The sequence below is a fragment of the Nilaparvata lugens genome, unplaced genomic scaffold (genome assembly GCF_014356525.2).
Source record: "Nilaparvata lugens isolate BPH unplaced genomic scaffold, ASM1435652v1 scaffold5750, whole genome shotgun sequence".
Lineage (NCBI taxonomy): Eukaryota > Metazoa > Arthropoda > Insecta > Hemiptera > Delphacidae > Nilaparvata > Nilaparvata lugens.
Genome location: NW_024091536.1, coordinates 1 through 16,621, shown reverse-complemented (window position 1 = coordinate 16,621; position 16,621 = coordinate 1). Strand labels below are relative to the sequence as shown.

Here is a 16,621-nt window from a genome sequence, read left to right as displayed (position 1 = left end):
CCCTATCCACAAAAAATGGCCACATCCTTGGCTGCCCTGCTCTCCTGATCCACATGATGCATTAAAGCATTATAGAAAATAGACGCAACTGGTGGAGTCATTTGGATAGAATGGCATTCGGGAGAATGCCCTATTGAAGTCTAAAACTATAGACCTACTGGGAAAAGAGATATAGGAAGGCGAAGAATAAATGGGTTTCACAACAGGTTAATTAATGAACCTAATCCCTGAAGTGAAGTTGATGATGATGAAAAAAAATTAAATCTCCTAGAATTCTTGAATAAATAACTTTAAATTTATTCTATGGATTAAAATTATACAAATTTTCCATTTTTTCATTTCTTACAAGTATTATGAATATGTCGAGAATATTATTACGTAGGAATAGTTTATTGTTACAATAAATTATTCTAATTAAATCACGGTAACAAACATCAGATTTGGATCATGATAAAGGAATCCTTTGTGACGTCTCATGAATCCTCTCCATTGAAATGAATTATCTGAATCAGTTGATATTATTTCTCATGAAAATTATTGGTTATCATTGGAGATCAATCAGAGAAATAACTATACAAGAGAAAGATTATGATGATTCTTGTATACGATTGCGATCAAGGGTGTGACTTCTACTAGCCACTCATCTCTCATTCTAGAATATCAACAACAGAAGAAATTGTAGTAGGAAGAATCTCAACTTGAATTCCAATGAGTGTCTTCAATAGATCATAAAATCAACGAAGGTTTAACAATTTAGTTGTCGATTCTCATCGAGGAGGTGCATAGATACTCAAGTGCCACGAATACGCACATTTCACTTATTATCAGACCATGCTATGCTTACTATATCTGTATTCAATTGTTCCTTTACAAATACAGATATAATCATCTGATGAAAAGTAAAATGCGTGTGCTCTGGGTGCTTGAAACTGAACGCACCTAATGAGAACTGGCCACTGAATTGTAAAAACACTCGTTGATTTCATGATCTATTGAAGACAGTCCTTGAAATCAATGTTTACATTCTTCTAACTACAATTTCTTTTGTTGGGCGCATAATTTTGTACGCAACTTATTGGTTTGAGCAGTAGCTAGTGGAGAAGAAACAAAATAATGTTTCCTAATAATTACCGGTACAGATTTTGGAAATGACAGATCTGATCAGGGTTGATTCATTGTTTTACCATAACATCGGCCGAGACAATACCCTCGGAACTGGCGCCTGTTCTGTAATTAATTGTATTTGTCGACTGTGCAAAATCATGCCTTGGTTGATATGTGTGCTGGGGATGTTGTGAATATTGAGATTGTTGTGGATAAGATCTGGATAAATCGGGCGGAGAAATGTCAAAGGACCTGGCCGGAACGGCTCCAGCTGGAGCGTTAATCGGAGTCCATTCAGAAGAGCCGAGTTTGGTGGAGACAGGAGCCAGCCCTGAGGCTGCACCGCCGTAGAACGACGTCGTGGAGCCAAAGTGGGACGATGATGGAGATGAGGAACCAAAGTGGGACGACGAGGGGTTCTTGTAGAAGTCGGGTCTTGTGTAGTCGAGAGAGTCGCTGAACACCTTTCCTGGTGTGCTCTTGTAGGAGAGTTGGAGGCAGGTTTGGCCGAGAAGTGGTTTACTGGTTTCTTGTAGTATTTGGCTAGGTTTCTCGGAGGAGAGGTGGTTGGTTTTGTTACCTGGAAAACATAGACAGATTTCAAACTTATGATAACAAATTTGATGGAGGTGAATGAACTCTGGACAATAATAATGGATACTATAATGCTCTATTCGAGGTTGAATTATTCTTTTACCATTAACATTTGTAATTTTCCATTAGCTTATCTATTATGATTGGTTGTTCTTCTATGTTGGAAGTTTATCGCTGATGACAAAACATGCATGATGAACATGAGTGTGTGCATGATAATAGTATATTTCGCACCTAGGGCCGAAAATGAGACTTTTCCGGCTCGAAATCGGTTTTCAGGTCCGAGGCCGTAGGCCGAGGACTAGAAAAGATTGAGAGCCGGAAAAACATTTTTGTCCATGGTGAGAACGTTATTTTTCGCCACGCAGAAAAATAAACAATATAAATATGAGAATAATTGTTTATTTGACACTTCCGAAAGCAAAACAGGAAGGTCAGCAAATCTGAGGTAATCTGAATATCAGGAAATTGTCCAAGTATTTTTATTTTTATTCTGATTTGTCTAAATAACCTAAAAGATTATGTTCAATTATGCAAGAGGTTAAGTTTATACTTTTTATTCTTCCAAATGACAATAAGATGATATTATTATAAATGTTTCGATTCTTGAATAATGAACATAAATAATGAAAAGTTTTTTGATCAGCTGTTTTAGCACACTTGAAATTTGGCCATCTGAATGTCAAAGTCAACAATGCTTGTTGTCATTGACTTTGGAAGTTTAGGTTAAAAGTTCTATCCTACTCTGAAAATCGAATTTGAATAGTTTATAATATATATCATAATTCATAACATAAATATATATATAATATATATATTATAACAATATTATATTATAAACATCTGGTACTGGTTCACAGCTGTGATAAGTTCTAATAGTGTGTTTGTCTTTTCGGTCTGCAATTTTATAGTTTTTTCAAAGTTTGGAATTTTCTAATTAATTGTGATTTATTTAATTTAGTTTAGAAGTATTTTTTTAATTTAAAAATTATTTATTTGTGTTTTGAATATTGTAAATTGAGTGTGTAATTGATGAATGTTAAGTGACACATAACCTAGCTACATTTGGACTGTTGTATAAATTAGAATTGCAACTGTTTTGGGCTTATAAGCCTGTGGTACTTTTCTGTAAGTTGTGTAATTATTCTGAATGATTAAATAAATAAATAAATAAATAAATATCTTATCTGTATTCTATTCATCCAAATAAAATGATAGTATCTTATTGCAGAATATTTAATTCAATTCTAGAAGCATAAACTGATTCCGTTTCATAAACCATTTTGTAAACACGTTCACATCAAATCAGAATCAGCTGACTTCAAGGTTATTCTACAGCCCTAGGGCCGTAAAACTTTTACCGGCCTGGTCAAAAAACAATTATTTTCGGCCTCCATATGACGCACGGAAACCAGCTCATTACATCCAAGTGGGGCGAACACATATATACACACATGTTTATCATGCATTTCATACCGTTAGTGGCCAGCCTAACAGTATGCTACACAGAATCTCTCGTTAGTTAGGTTCATAATTCTTTTAATAATTATTATAAGTATGTAATGAGTTGGTGTTGAATAATTAATAGATGCCAGACAGAATGAGGAACTAGTGGCCAGTGAAGTCTGGCCGGACTGAAGATGTTACGCTTCTAGAACACTGGCATCAGCTAGGATTGAAACTAACTGGAAACTCGGAAACTAGAATTGAAAATAGAGATTGGGAAATATTGGTTGAAAATATCAATGAAATATGAAAATCTTGAGGTGTTGAAATGCTGTGTAATGAATGGTGTTATCACAAGCAGAATATCGAAACACATCGACAACAATCGGTGAATCTAGGTTTTCGATCAAATCCCATAATGCGTATTAAAGAATATTCACAAAAATATTGATGTTGCTTTCCATGACGAAACACTATATAATAACTTTGTTGTAGTTCAAACACTGTGATACCTGTGAATATTTGAAAAAACAAAAGAAGATTACCAGACAGAATCGAACACTATCAAATATCTGGTACAAAACAATGGTTATTCATCCAATATAATAGACAAAATACTTTATAAAATTAAAAACAAGGAACAAGAACTCCCAAATCCCAACAAATACGTCACACTAACCTATTTCAATCAAAAATCACAATCCATAGCGAACATATAAAAAAAATCAGGCTACAAAACAGCATTTAGAACCAACAACAACTTGAAAACCCAACCAAAAATACGAAAAATAGACAGCTCACAATTTGAAAAAACAGGGATTTGTAAACTAAAATGTGATACATGCCCAAAATTCTATATTGGACAGAACGGCCGCAGCTTCGAAATAAGATACAATGAAGACATAAAAGCAGTAAATTCGAGTTCAGAATCCACATATGCAGAACATTTAATAGCCACAGGACACACAAAAGCATACAAGCAGATATTGAAATCCTACACATTCTTCAAAAAAGCCAGAGACTCAACACACTAGAAAAATACGAAATTTTTAAACACTTCAGAAATGACAAATCCAACTTATTAAATGATCAAAATAACTTCAAATCGAATGTAATATTTTCCCACATTTCGGCCACACAGTCCAACCCATAAAAGCAAGCGCCCCTGGTGTCAGGCTGATGAAGCTCCTCTCCAGGAGTGAAGTGCATTCCTCAATACTCCAAGGAAAGTAAGTGTTTTTTTTTTCAAATATTTACAAGTAACACAGTGTCTGAACTACAACAAAGTCACAAAAATAATCACTCAATATAATTATTGAACAATATCCATGTATCTTTGTTCAGTAAACAAGTTGTGGAGTACCCCATTGCTCAAATTCTAGGAATTCTGGCGCTGGATCTCAATCATCCCCCATGTAAAGCTCCTCTTCTCCCAAACTCGAAAAAGTTTTCATTGTGTGAGAAAATCCAATAGGAGGAACTTTTTAATCAAAATTCAACATCATGGGAGCGAGTGGAGTGATATAATTAAGCTTTGCGCTGATTTTCTATTCCCACCAGAAAGGTCAGATAGAAAAAGAAAAAGGTCAGAAAGCAGCAGTGTTCCGCCAAAAAAAATATCATCTGATCAGAATAATATTATGAATAACCTCAATAATAATGTTCTTTAAATCAACTATTCTTCGTATATTACATTAATCACGCTATTCTGTTCAGGATATTTTAGATCCAAATGAGAATATCTATCGAAAGATTTTTTGGAAATGATTATTGATATTCATTAAACAAAAATCGAAAGTTGAATGATGTAAACTACCCTGAAGACTTCTGCTACTGCAAATATTGATATCAGTAGGGTGAACAAGAAAAGGAAAGTCAATGTGTGCTACTATCCAAAAATGATTGACCAGTCCGGAAATCCAACCTGAAACCTCCTAATCAATGCAATTTCTCATTAGTTCCATCAAGATTGATAATTTTGAGAAGTTGTGTGTTAGAAAATTTTAATGGTTCGTTCTGTTTCAGTTCCAAATAAGGTTCTTATTCATATGTTATAATTTTCAATACATAAACAACATTCTGAGTGGGCTATTAAGTCGGCTGTCATTGTCTGACCTTTTCTTCAAACCTTTGCTCAGTACGTATCTCCTGCCGAGGCATGATACGCCTACACAATCTCAGTATAGGCAACCCCTCAACACAGACGAGAAATGCTGAGGATATTTCGCGATAATAGAGAAAGAAGACTATTTCCAGTTTTTTTCAAGAATAAATATTCCAATATTTTCTTCAATTTCGAACTAGATATGAGTCACCATAAGATGCCTCTCTTACCAAAAGAGGATTTTACAGCGTAAAGAAACTCCAGTTCTTTGAAAGTTTATATGCGTAAAAATTATAATAATTACCATTAGATGCTAGAGATGTTAGTTTTAGAAAATTTAAAACTATAATGTACAAGTTCCTGAAATCCAAACCACTATATTCACTCCAAGAATGGAATGACTTGAGTATAGAGAGCCTTCCTTTTTTATGATTTATTCCACTGTTCAAATATATTCATAGGCTATATCTATTCAGTATCATTTATGTATAGAACTCATTTTTTGTTGAAGTTTATTGTGATATGTGTTCCGACTCCTTATTGACGTCTGTGAACGCTTATTTTGTATCTGTCTGTGTGACTGTTGTATGTTTTATGTTCCTGATGACTATGTCTATTGCACTATGTGTTTAACGACAATAAAGAATTCAATTCAATTCAATTCAAAACCGAGTACTGGATTCCAAAGCTAGAAAATGAGATACTACGGATAAATATTAGTATATACTGTGGATAACTATCAGAATTAGTGGGAATCATCCAATAGTAAAAAGTAATATTCAACACATGAATCTACTCCATTTGTTTTATGATTGTCACTGTAGACTATAAAATATAACTGATAACTAATATAACATGGTGGAACTCATTTTTATATTTGTCAAACTCTATTACTTGAAGAAACCCCTATTATCCTACACTATGGCCCGGTTGCACAGAAACCAATTAAATATGAACCGTGTTAATTTCACGAAAACCAATCAGATGAAACCTTTTTGATAAGATGGCTTTTGATAAGTCAATTATTAAAGTGGCAGTGAATGTGTTATTTTCGGCTCTAAATTATCAAATTAATTTCAATACTCCAATAGAACTCTAGAATTATTTCGGGCTTAAGGTAGACGCACACAGATCGTCATCGGACGGACGGCACGCATCGGACGGATCGGATTATGAGATTTGATGCATTGTTTTCAATGGAGTGCACATACCTATCCGCATCCATATAGGTATGCGCACTCCAATGAAAACAATGCTTCAAATATAAGAATCCGATCCGTCCGATGCGTGCCGTCCGTCCGATGACGATCTGTGTGCGCCTACCTTTATAGCTCTATCATCAAACCTTCAAAATTCAAAATTGAACATGATTTTCTTGCTTGTTCTTGGAGTGAAAAAACCTTTGGCATAAAGAGGAATAATTTGGAAATACCTGAGAATTTGGACTATATTTTTAAAATAGTGTTAGAAATGGTAGGGACTGTTTTTTCTTCCACTATGTATCTTTGTCATAAAATGAAATAAATAATATTGAATGAAAGAGACTAAGAATTTGTTAAAAACCACAGATTTATTGATACTTAGAAAGACCGGTTTCGGTTATTACACCATTGTCAATCTCTGATAAACATAGATTGCATTGTTTATCAGAGATTAACATGGTGTAATAACTGAAACCGGTCTTTCTAAGTATCAATAAATCTGTGGTTTTTGACAATTTCTTAGTCTTTCTCATTCAATATGAATAATTACCACAATATCAACTCCTCAACTACACAAAAAGTGAAATAAATACAGTTATTGTATGAATGAATCAACTGTTTGTTACAAGCAATATGTACAATACATTTGAATTTATACCTGAAGCTGTTGCTGGTATCTATTTTCTTTGGCTTTGTAGTAGACATCGTAGAACTCTTGGAGAAAGGGTCAGGAAGTGGGTCAGTTTCCTGAGAGCTGAATCCGTTGTAATTCTCATTGGAACTGTCTGATGTATGGCTGCTCTTGTAGGGACTGCTGGACGTCTGCTTTGTCTTGTAGCTTTTTGTGTAGTCGTCCTTGTATGGAGAGGTTGTAAATTTTGAGCCACTGTCCGTGATGCTGGACTGGACAAATTTGTATGGACTAGAGGGTTTGCGAACCACTGACACTTCTGGTGCTTTCTTGTAGAATTTTCTGTGAAAAAAGACACATTATTATTTCCTTATCAATACAACCGAGTTTTTTTTAGTTTGATTTGAACTATTACAATTAAGAGATTACTATTAATTATAGATGAATCCACTGTATACAATTCAGAATAAATAACTCGCCATCAATGATGCCTACAATATGCATGTGAAATTTGCATGTTGATTTTCATTAAGATATCATCTTCAGCCAATCTTATCAATGTCTTAATTCCTATATATAAATGAACAACTTTTGTTCATAAGTTTAGATGTTTAGATGTTTAGAGTTTATATTTATGATGTTTAGATGTTTAGATATTTCAGTTGTATTCTGTATATATTTTGTGCAATAAACGATTGATTTGATTTGATTTGATTTGATTTGATTTATATGCTGATATGTTTGTGTTTCACCGGATCTCGAAAACGGCTCTAACGATTCTCACGAAATTCAGAACATAGTAGGCTTATAATATAAAGATTCGATTGCACTAGTTCGCATCCCTGAAAAAAGGTTGAAAGACATTAAAAGGATAATTATTCCATCCTTGGAAAAAACAGCTGAAATAATTATTATTTCGTCGTTGGTGATGGAAGTGAGTGAGCGAGTTCATGTGTGTGGGACTGTGTCAAAATTATGACTCAGCTGTTGAACTTTTGTAATCATTCAATCAGGTACTCAGTGCCGGTTGCATAAAAGCCGGGTATTTTCAATTCTGAATAATTCCAGTAATCCATCTGTTTGAAATGGTCTTCTCTGATCTGGTTCACGTGAAGTTAATCAGGATTAATTTAACCTGCTTTTGTGCAACTAGTCCTTTGTGAGGGAAATTTTTGCATTCCCTGGGATTTAATGATTAATTCCAGTAGATCCATCGTTTTGAAATGTCTTCTCTGATTGGTTTACGTGCAGTTAATCAGGATTAAAATTTAACCTGCTTTTGTCAACTGGTCCTTTGTGAGGGTAATTTTAGCATTCCTCTGGGAATAATTAATTTACTGTGATTAGATAGAAGATTTCTATATGAATGTTATTATAATTTCTTCTTTCGTAATAAATTGTTTATGCTTTTGTACTCCAGAGCGAAGCTCGGTCCCCGATATTAAAGATATCGTTGTAAAAGAAGCAATATAGTTTTTGATCATAAATGTCCTTGAGAAAAATAAAAATGATACGGGGATGGATAGAGATTTAGTATTGTTGGTGTGTTGCAATCCGTATCCAGGAAGCTGACCGACTGACCAATGAGTTTGTCGTTCATCTCAGTAATGTCATCTCAGTCGTGTGTTCATTGGAAGGAGATGCAGAAAATAGAGTATACGATACCTTGTGTAAGTATTGTAAGTATAAAAGTAAATCTATGTGAGTATACATAGAGTATATAGTATGTAGAGTACATAGAGTATGTGAGTATAAATTACATATGAAATAAGCTGATATGAGTAATTATTACTCCACACTCACACACAATTTTCATGTTTTGTTTTCCCTGTCGATGAAAAGACTATCTGTTATTGGAGAATCAATATGTTTCTCATAGCGTTGAATTTGGAGAGTAGTCTGTATTCTAATCAATAGTTGGTGATTAGACAAGACATCTCTCATAAATAATTCTCTCTTCACAATCAGATTGATAATCGAGAAATTTTTCAGTGAACATTGTCGATTCACATACTTCATAAACTTCCAACTGGCCTGTCCCTTCTGAGAGATAATCCTCAACTGAAAATGGGGAGCTGTTTACAGTCTGTTTTCAATATAATCCTTGAGCGAGTTTTCAAACTTATCTCGTGCTCTAAAGCATAGGAACAGTTGATGAGAAATGATTATTCTACACGTTGAAATGGAGATTCTTTCCATGAGAAATTCTCCCTCAAACGGTAATAGGCTAGTATGGAATAGTCTTCTTAATAATAATTAATATCGGGGACCGAGCTTCGCTCTTGAGTACAAAAGCATATAAATTTTATTACGAAAGAGTAAATTATAATAGCATTCATACAGAAATGTTCGATCCATAACAGTGGATTGAGATTAATTCCTAGAGGAATGCAAAAATTCCCCTCACAAAAGCCCAGTTGAACAAAAGCCAGTCTAATTTTAATCCTGATTAACTTCACGTGAACAAATCAGAGAAGACCATTTCAAAAAGATGGATCTAGTGGAATTAATCAGGATTTAAAAATAACCCGGCTTTTTTGCAAACGGCACTAAAGTACCTGATTGAATGATTACAAAAGTCAACAGCTGAGTCATAATTTTGACACAGTCCCACACACATGAACTCCCGCTCACTCACTTCCATCACCAACAGACGACGAAATAATTAATATCAGCTGTTTCTCAAGGATGAATAATAATTATTCCTTTTAATGTCCTTCACGGAGTTTTCCCAGGGATGAGACCTAGTGCAATCGAATCTTTTTATTATAAACAAGCTATTTTCTGAATTTCGTGAGAATCGTTTTCGAGATCCGGTGACTACAAACATATAAACATCTAAAATCTTAACATCCGAACATCTAAATATATAAACAGAAGATGCTCGTTTAATAGTATAGGATATCATGAGTCTTATTACAATATAACAAAAATTACAGAATACTAATAATCAATAGTTTGTACTACATGATTTCTATTGATTCTATAAATAATATTAATCTAAATACTATTCAACTTCCATTGATTAGCTCATCAATACAAAAGTGCTGACAGAACATAACCATTTCTGCACTATTTTCTATTTATTATCCATTTATTATTATAATTTTTACAAGAAGCACTGACCAGGAGAGAAAAACTAAGGATACTCCTTGTACTATTTCTCTCCCAACTTTAGATAATAGTTTAAAAGTCGAAATGAGGTTATGATTCCACTTTTCTGTAATTTGTTTTTTTTTTCACATCAAAAACAACTAAACTAAGATTTTGAATTTTGAAGGTTGAGAAACTGGATAGGAAACAAAAATATTACACTCAAATCACGGATAATTGAAACATTTCACGTAATTTTTATCATTGGCACTAATTTCCAATCACATTCGGGAAAAAAGTACGGGCCAAGCCTGATTTTCCATTCCAATCATTCAGCGATCAGTGTTTTCCATCATTGACGAACGAATAAATACAAGGTCTGAATGAACTAGGTCAGTTGACTATGTGTTTAATGACAATAAAGAATTCAATTCTATTCTATTTTATAAATCCAGTGTAATACTACAAAAATAGACTTCAGGGTACAGTAAAATCCTTATACCACTAACACTGGATTCTTTCCCGCTAGTATATCGGAACAAATCAGCCACTGTATAACTAGCCCTAAGAGACACACTGGGGTGTTTCACACCCAGGGATTTTTTTTTCTGTTCTGCAGTTGACAATATCAAACAGATGGGAATTCATGCCCAGTCTGAATTAGGTTTGTAGTATTGTCAACTACTCTTCACCACTTCCAGTCAGAAATAGCATTCTACAATGTCACCAGCTCATCTTGTCCTTTGTTTGGGGTGTCTAACACCCCAGAGTGTCTTTTACGTAGGACTTTTATCAACACTTTTATTACAAAGATTTACTTGTATTGTCACTACGAATGTGGTATGGGATGATGGATCAGATTGGAATAAATGCTATGATTCTCCACAATTTGAGATTTAAAACAATAATATGAAGAGACGTGAGTTTTTGATGAGTTGTCATTGGCAATGATCAAGCCATTCATTCAAACCGAATTAGAGCTCCAACACTTAGGCGGAACATACGTACTTCTAAAAAAGTTATAAATATGATAAGCAGTGCTTTACTTTTGATTTCTGTATGCACTTGGAACAAAAATGATTAGAAATGATTAAGTATGGTCTAAGTACTTGTTTTTTTTTTTTTCATATTTTCAAAGAAAATTGCAAAATTGAATTGGGGTGTTCAACACCCCAGTGTGTCTACTGTGTTAGCATAAGTAAGAGTGTCTCTGTAGGGTAGATAGCTGATCAATACTTCAGTTACTATATCGTTACACAGTACCTCTAACCGATATCAGTGAAAGATACTCTCATGTAGATATGAAGTTTACCCAAAAATCAACATCAACGTTTTTGTTGTATTAATACCAACTTAACCTATGTTGTATTGACACCTCCTCTAAACACGGACTTGTTCCATACATTAGAGAATAATTTCCAGGTGAATGTATAGTGAAATGTACACATTCTGAAAATAAAATGAATTTGAATTGAATTGAGATGACTTCTATTCAGATTCTCTTCAATATCTTATTTCAAAACGCCTTTTTTGGTTTTTGTGCCTTTTTTCTTACACAGTACCGCCTCAATCAAATGCAATAGTAAAGTTTTAATAAGTGCAATATTTGTAAAGTTTTTAATTATTGTGATACATTCTGTGATTCATTTAGAGTATAAAATCAACCTTAAAACCAAAATTTTAAATCATCATTTCTGGACCGAAAATCAAGTGACGAAGCAATGTGTGATTATATAACCTTATCTTTTGTACAACATTAACATTTTATCAAAATTCTGGGAGAAAATAGTACAGGCTTAGCCTTGTTTTTCCTCCAATGTCATAATGTATTATGATTATAGTATTAATACAATAAATAAAAATAAATAAATAAATCTGGTTAGGGAGATTCCACAGTAGAGCTAATGATAGTGCTGCAGAGTGGAGAGCAGTTTACTGAAATCAGTTTGGGGTTGCGCGTACTTGACATCCAGTGATCCTTGCGGCTGCGACTGGCCGTAGGGTAGCGTGAGTTTGGCAGGCAGCACGACCCCGCGATGCCTGTAGACGGGTGCGGGTCGTCGCGGCGCTGCGGTCGCCGTCGCTATCGATGACGGATGCGAGTTGCGATAAGGCATTGGTTTCGGCGGGCCGTATGTGGTTGCCGTCAACGGCTGACGTTCGTTTGAAGAGTAGCTCTGGAAGAAACCTTTGCCGCTCTGTGAACCGGGCTCCTCCTTTAAAAACCAATGATTAAATGATTTATCTGAATACAATCAAGTATTATTCAATGAAAATACTTGAATGACCAATTACATTACAGTTTTGATCAAGAGCCACTTTCTCTGATTCAAATTCATTCATTTGCCATGAAATAATACAGATTGGTAAAATAAATATTCTAACTTACAAAATGGCACTACCGGCAAAGAAAACTTGTGCGCCGGCAGTGAGTTCGAACAACTAGGTACAGCAAACATGTCAATAGAGAGGAAAAGAGCTTATTCAAACCACTAGAATAACTAAAATTATAGAAACCAGGTCACATCTCAATACTTACAAACGATAAAACAAAGTAGCAAAATCTCAAGCAAATGACAAACTTAAAAAGACCAATTCAAGGAAGCCATGACAACTTTTTTTCAAATTTATAACACAAGAATGAAACACTACATAATGGTTATAGATAATATTTAAAATAAACATTTATCCTAATCCATTATAAATTATAAATGTGTTGTATATATGCTGCCATACGCTAAATCCTATTATATTAAGCGAGCAATTTCTGTATTAATAAATCCGGTTATTTTTATAACTGGCTATTTTTATATCTGGCTATTTTCATATCTGGTTATATATGTTTAACGGATCTCGAAAACGGCTTTAACGATTTTCACGAAATTCGGAACATAGTAGGTTTATGATATAAAGATTTGATTGCACTATGTCTCATCCTTGAGAAAACTCGCTGAACGACATTAAAAGGATAATTCATCCTTGGCTGAAACAGCTGTGGATAGTAAAAAAGTGAGTAGGTGAAAAATCAAAATATCGCATCCCCGAAATTCATAACATGACGTATAGCCAGCTGTAAAATATAAACACGATCATTTTAGAGAATTGTGTTCTGGTTATCAATAAATAAAAATAACTAACGAAGCTCGGTGCCCTGATATTAATAAATTATCTGATAACTTTTGGAGTGAAACACAAGTTCAAACCATCAGCTGACTCAATTGAATCATATCACAATAAATGGGTTATCAATTCGGGGGAGAAACAGTGTGCCTGATGGTCCTCCCTCAATTATTTCAATGAATGATTGTGTATCATGAATCTAGAAACCAAATATGAATAAATTATTAAACTGCGTACACACTTGAGTACTACAAACACGCGCTGATTATATCTGTATTTGTACAGAGACAGTGAAATACAGATAAAATAATTCGTGACTCTTGAGGCCCGCATACATAATACTTAGTTTAAACGGGGAAATATCAGCTGCTTGTTTGTACCCCGTAAGAAAAACATTATGATAAATGCAACAATATATAGAAGTAAACGTTGTTCAGAGTTAAATGTAGTGTTAGCATACTGGCACTAAGTCTGTACGCAGCTTGACATTGATTTGAGGGGTTTAATATTGTAGAAAAGAACTGTGGAAAAAGCGATTGTAAACAATAAGTAGAATTGTGAAAGAGAGACTGTGAGATCAAGCTTTTGATCTAATACATATTTAAATCTATAAAAGTTGAATACAAAAAATCACTAGAAGGACACCTTGAATCGAACATCGAACTTTGCGATCGCCAAAAAATAAATATACAGATAGCAACCGGCACCTAACAGGTGATATCTTATAGCACCTTATAGATTATCTTTAGACAAGGATAGTAAATAGCTATTCTTATCTATATACTATTCTTGATCTTTAGATAGTTGCTATCACATTATAGACCTCACTGGAAAAAAATATTGACATTCCCAATCGGGTTGATGTTTTTCAAGTGAGAAACTTTTTGTTGATAATTTCTACCTGTGTACAGACTGGTTTTTGGTTGAGATAGCTGATGAAAACAGTTAATGAAATTCCACTTGATTATGGAACTGAATATTTGAAATCTACGCTATTGGTTGATATTGCAAAACTTTTCCCGGTTTCCCAATGGATTGAGTTAAAACAGTGGCTTCAATAATTGGGTTAAATGTATTTAGTGATTGAAATTTATCCTGTTTGATTCAGCCAAACACCAAATCCAATTATAACAAGTAGTGTACTAATATATTGCATTACCAGCTGTCTAGTACTATGTGATAATGCAAATTCAATTGAATTGTAAAGTATTCAATATCTAATCTAATATCATGGGCAATGATGGTTGAATATGAATAGTATTTTCTACTTTATTCAAACTTTAAACTTTATTCAAATTGTTTCCATATTACACATATATGACAGTTACTACAAATTGAAGCAATCATTATACAATAATACCTTATCGTAACACATGTCGTAATAATCTATTTAGATTTCCATATATAGTTACGTGACTATATGGTATTACATAATAATATTTTATTTGTTTCTTATTTTATTGAGGGAATATACCATCATGTATGTGGAAAGAAGAAAAATATATAAAATAATGTGAACAATAACTGCTCACAAAGTGCTTCATGAAGCCCTTGTCCGTGAGCAGGAGTTGAGGTTTAATCAGGATATAAGAGGTGAAAAGAGTCTACACACACACACACACACATTCAATCACCATCAACAAGTAATTTTATTGATTGATTGTAGCATTTCCTCTCTTTAAATATGAACGAAAAAGAAGTCGCCAGTCAGAAAAGTGAAAAACCATTGTTATGAAATGTTGTTCAGACTGCGAAAAAATGGGAGGAAGAATCACCAGTATAATTTTTGCATCAACATAATTGACAAGGGAGGAAAAAAATGAAAAATAAAAGATGAGATATAACAGTGGTAAATAAAACAATGTTTTTAGATCAAAGCTCAAAGCAAAGGTTAAACTTTAAAGGATATAGAAGTAACAACAGTAAAAAGGCCATACGACACACAGTGAGGCTTTAACACACAGTGAGCACACAAAAATGTGAATATTTCATTCTGCATTTTCATTTCATCAAATTGGGAACCTATTGCTCAACATAAAGTTTACCAATCCAGTGAACATTAATTTATTTATATACAATACAGTCGAGTACAATAACTCATTCAGGAATAAGAACCCCTTCCACACAATATAGCTACTGTATCACAAACTTGGATAATCTAGTATCATTCTTACAGTATCAACTGAATATAAGTACTAGACAGGTCACTTTTGCTTTTTAACAATGGTTTTTCACTTTTCTGACTGGCGACTTCTTTTTCGTTCTTCAGAAGGAGACACAGGGATCACTACAGGTATTTCAGAATCCATAGCTCCACTAAGTTTCACTCTTGGCTCACTTGGGAAAGTTGTAAATTTTAAAATCCAATAATTATTCAACACAATTATTGAAAGATTGGAAGACTAAAATGAAAGTGCTAAAATGGTGGAGATTGCTATTTTTGGTCCCAATAGGCTCGAGTATATTGTATTTTTTACTTTAGGGTACTTTTGAATATAAATAGAAATATAAATCAGAGTACCCTTCTTCAAATTATTTTGTCACAACTTCATTTCCAATGAAAATATTGTGATTTGATAGCTGGCATTTGATAGACAATGAATGCACCTAAAACAAAACATAACCTCGAACTTGAACAGCTGGAACAGTGGTCACGTGACAGCTTCCTTTCACCTGGTTGGCTGAAATGGAGTTTGTCTCTTATGATTCCAACACTCGGTGGAGATTGTCTCTTTTTGGAAAAAAACAACGATTTTTGAATCCAATTTAACCATGGATCTTGTATATTATTTTTGTAGCATCTGTTTTGAGCAGTGAATAGAGCTGCTTTTTATACATAGAATGGGACAAAAACATGAAAATGCTGAAATGGTGGGGGTTGCTCTTTTTGGTTCCAATAGGCTCAATTCAACAGTAATTTATTCCTTGTACAAGCAAAGATAAAACAATATCAATTAATATAATAGCAATTTATAACATATTTGGAAATGAGGACTACTCATAATGAACAGAATGGAAACGATTTGATGTTGTCAAAACCCCTGTTATATTAAAACTATTCAAGATACTAATTTCGGTTGTTTCACCATTATCAATTTCCAGTGAACTCTCCTAATAATGGTATAGTTACCGAAACTGCCAATATCTCAAATTGTTTCAACAAATCAGAGGTTTGGACAACATCGAGTTGTTTTCATTCAATATGGATATTTATCACAACATCACTTTCCCAACAACACAGAAAATTGATAGAATACGTAGCCTATATTGAGTTGATAAATTTTGGTAAAGCTATCACCTACATAGCAGTAATTTTATTCATTACTA

The 16,621-nt window shown here is 33.8% G+C and overlaps 1 protein-coding gene across 1 annotated transcript; it reads right to left on the bottom strand.

The window, feature by feature from the left end:
* Window positions 1-288: 288 nt before the first annotated feature.
* On the bottom strand, window positions 289-13,881 carry LOC111064450. Its single transcript, XM_039444905.1, has 4 exons — window positions 13,755-13,881; window positions 12,110-12,390; window positions 7,109-7,423; window positions 289-1,684 (listed from the first exon to the last, which is right to left on the bottom strand). The coding sequence occupies exons 2-4, from the start codon at window positions 12,289-12,291 to the stop codon at window positions 1,681-1,683; spliced, it is 501 nt and encodes a 166-aa protein (XP_039300839.1). The 5' UTR covers window positions 12,292-12,390; window positions 13,755-13,881; the 3' UTR covers window positions 289-1,680.
* Between the last annotated feature and the right edge of the window lie 2,740 nt (window positions 13,882-16,621).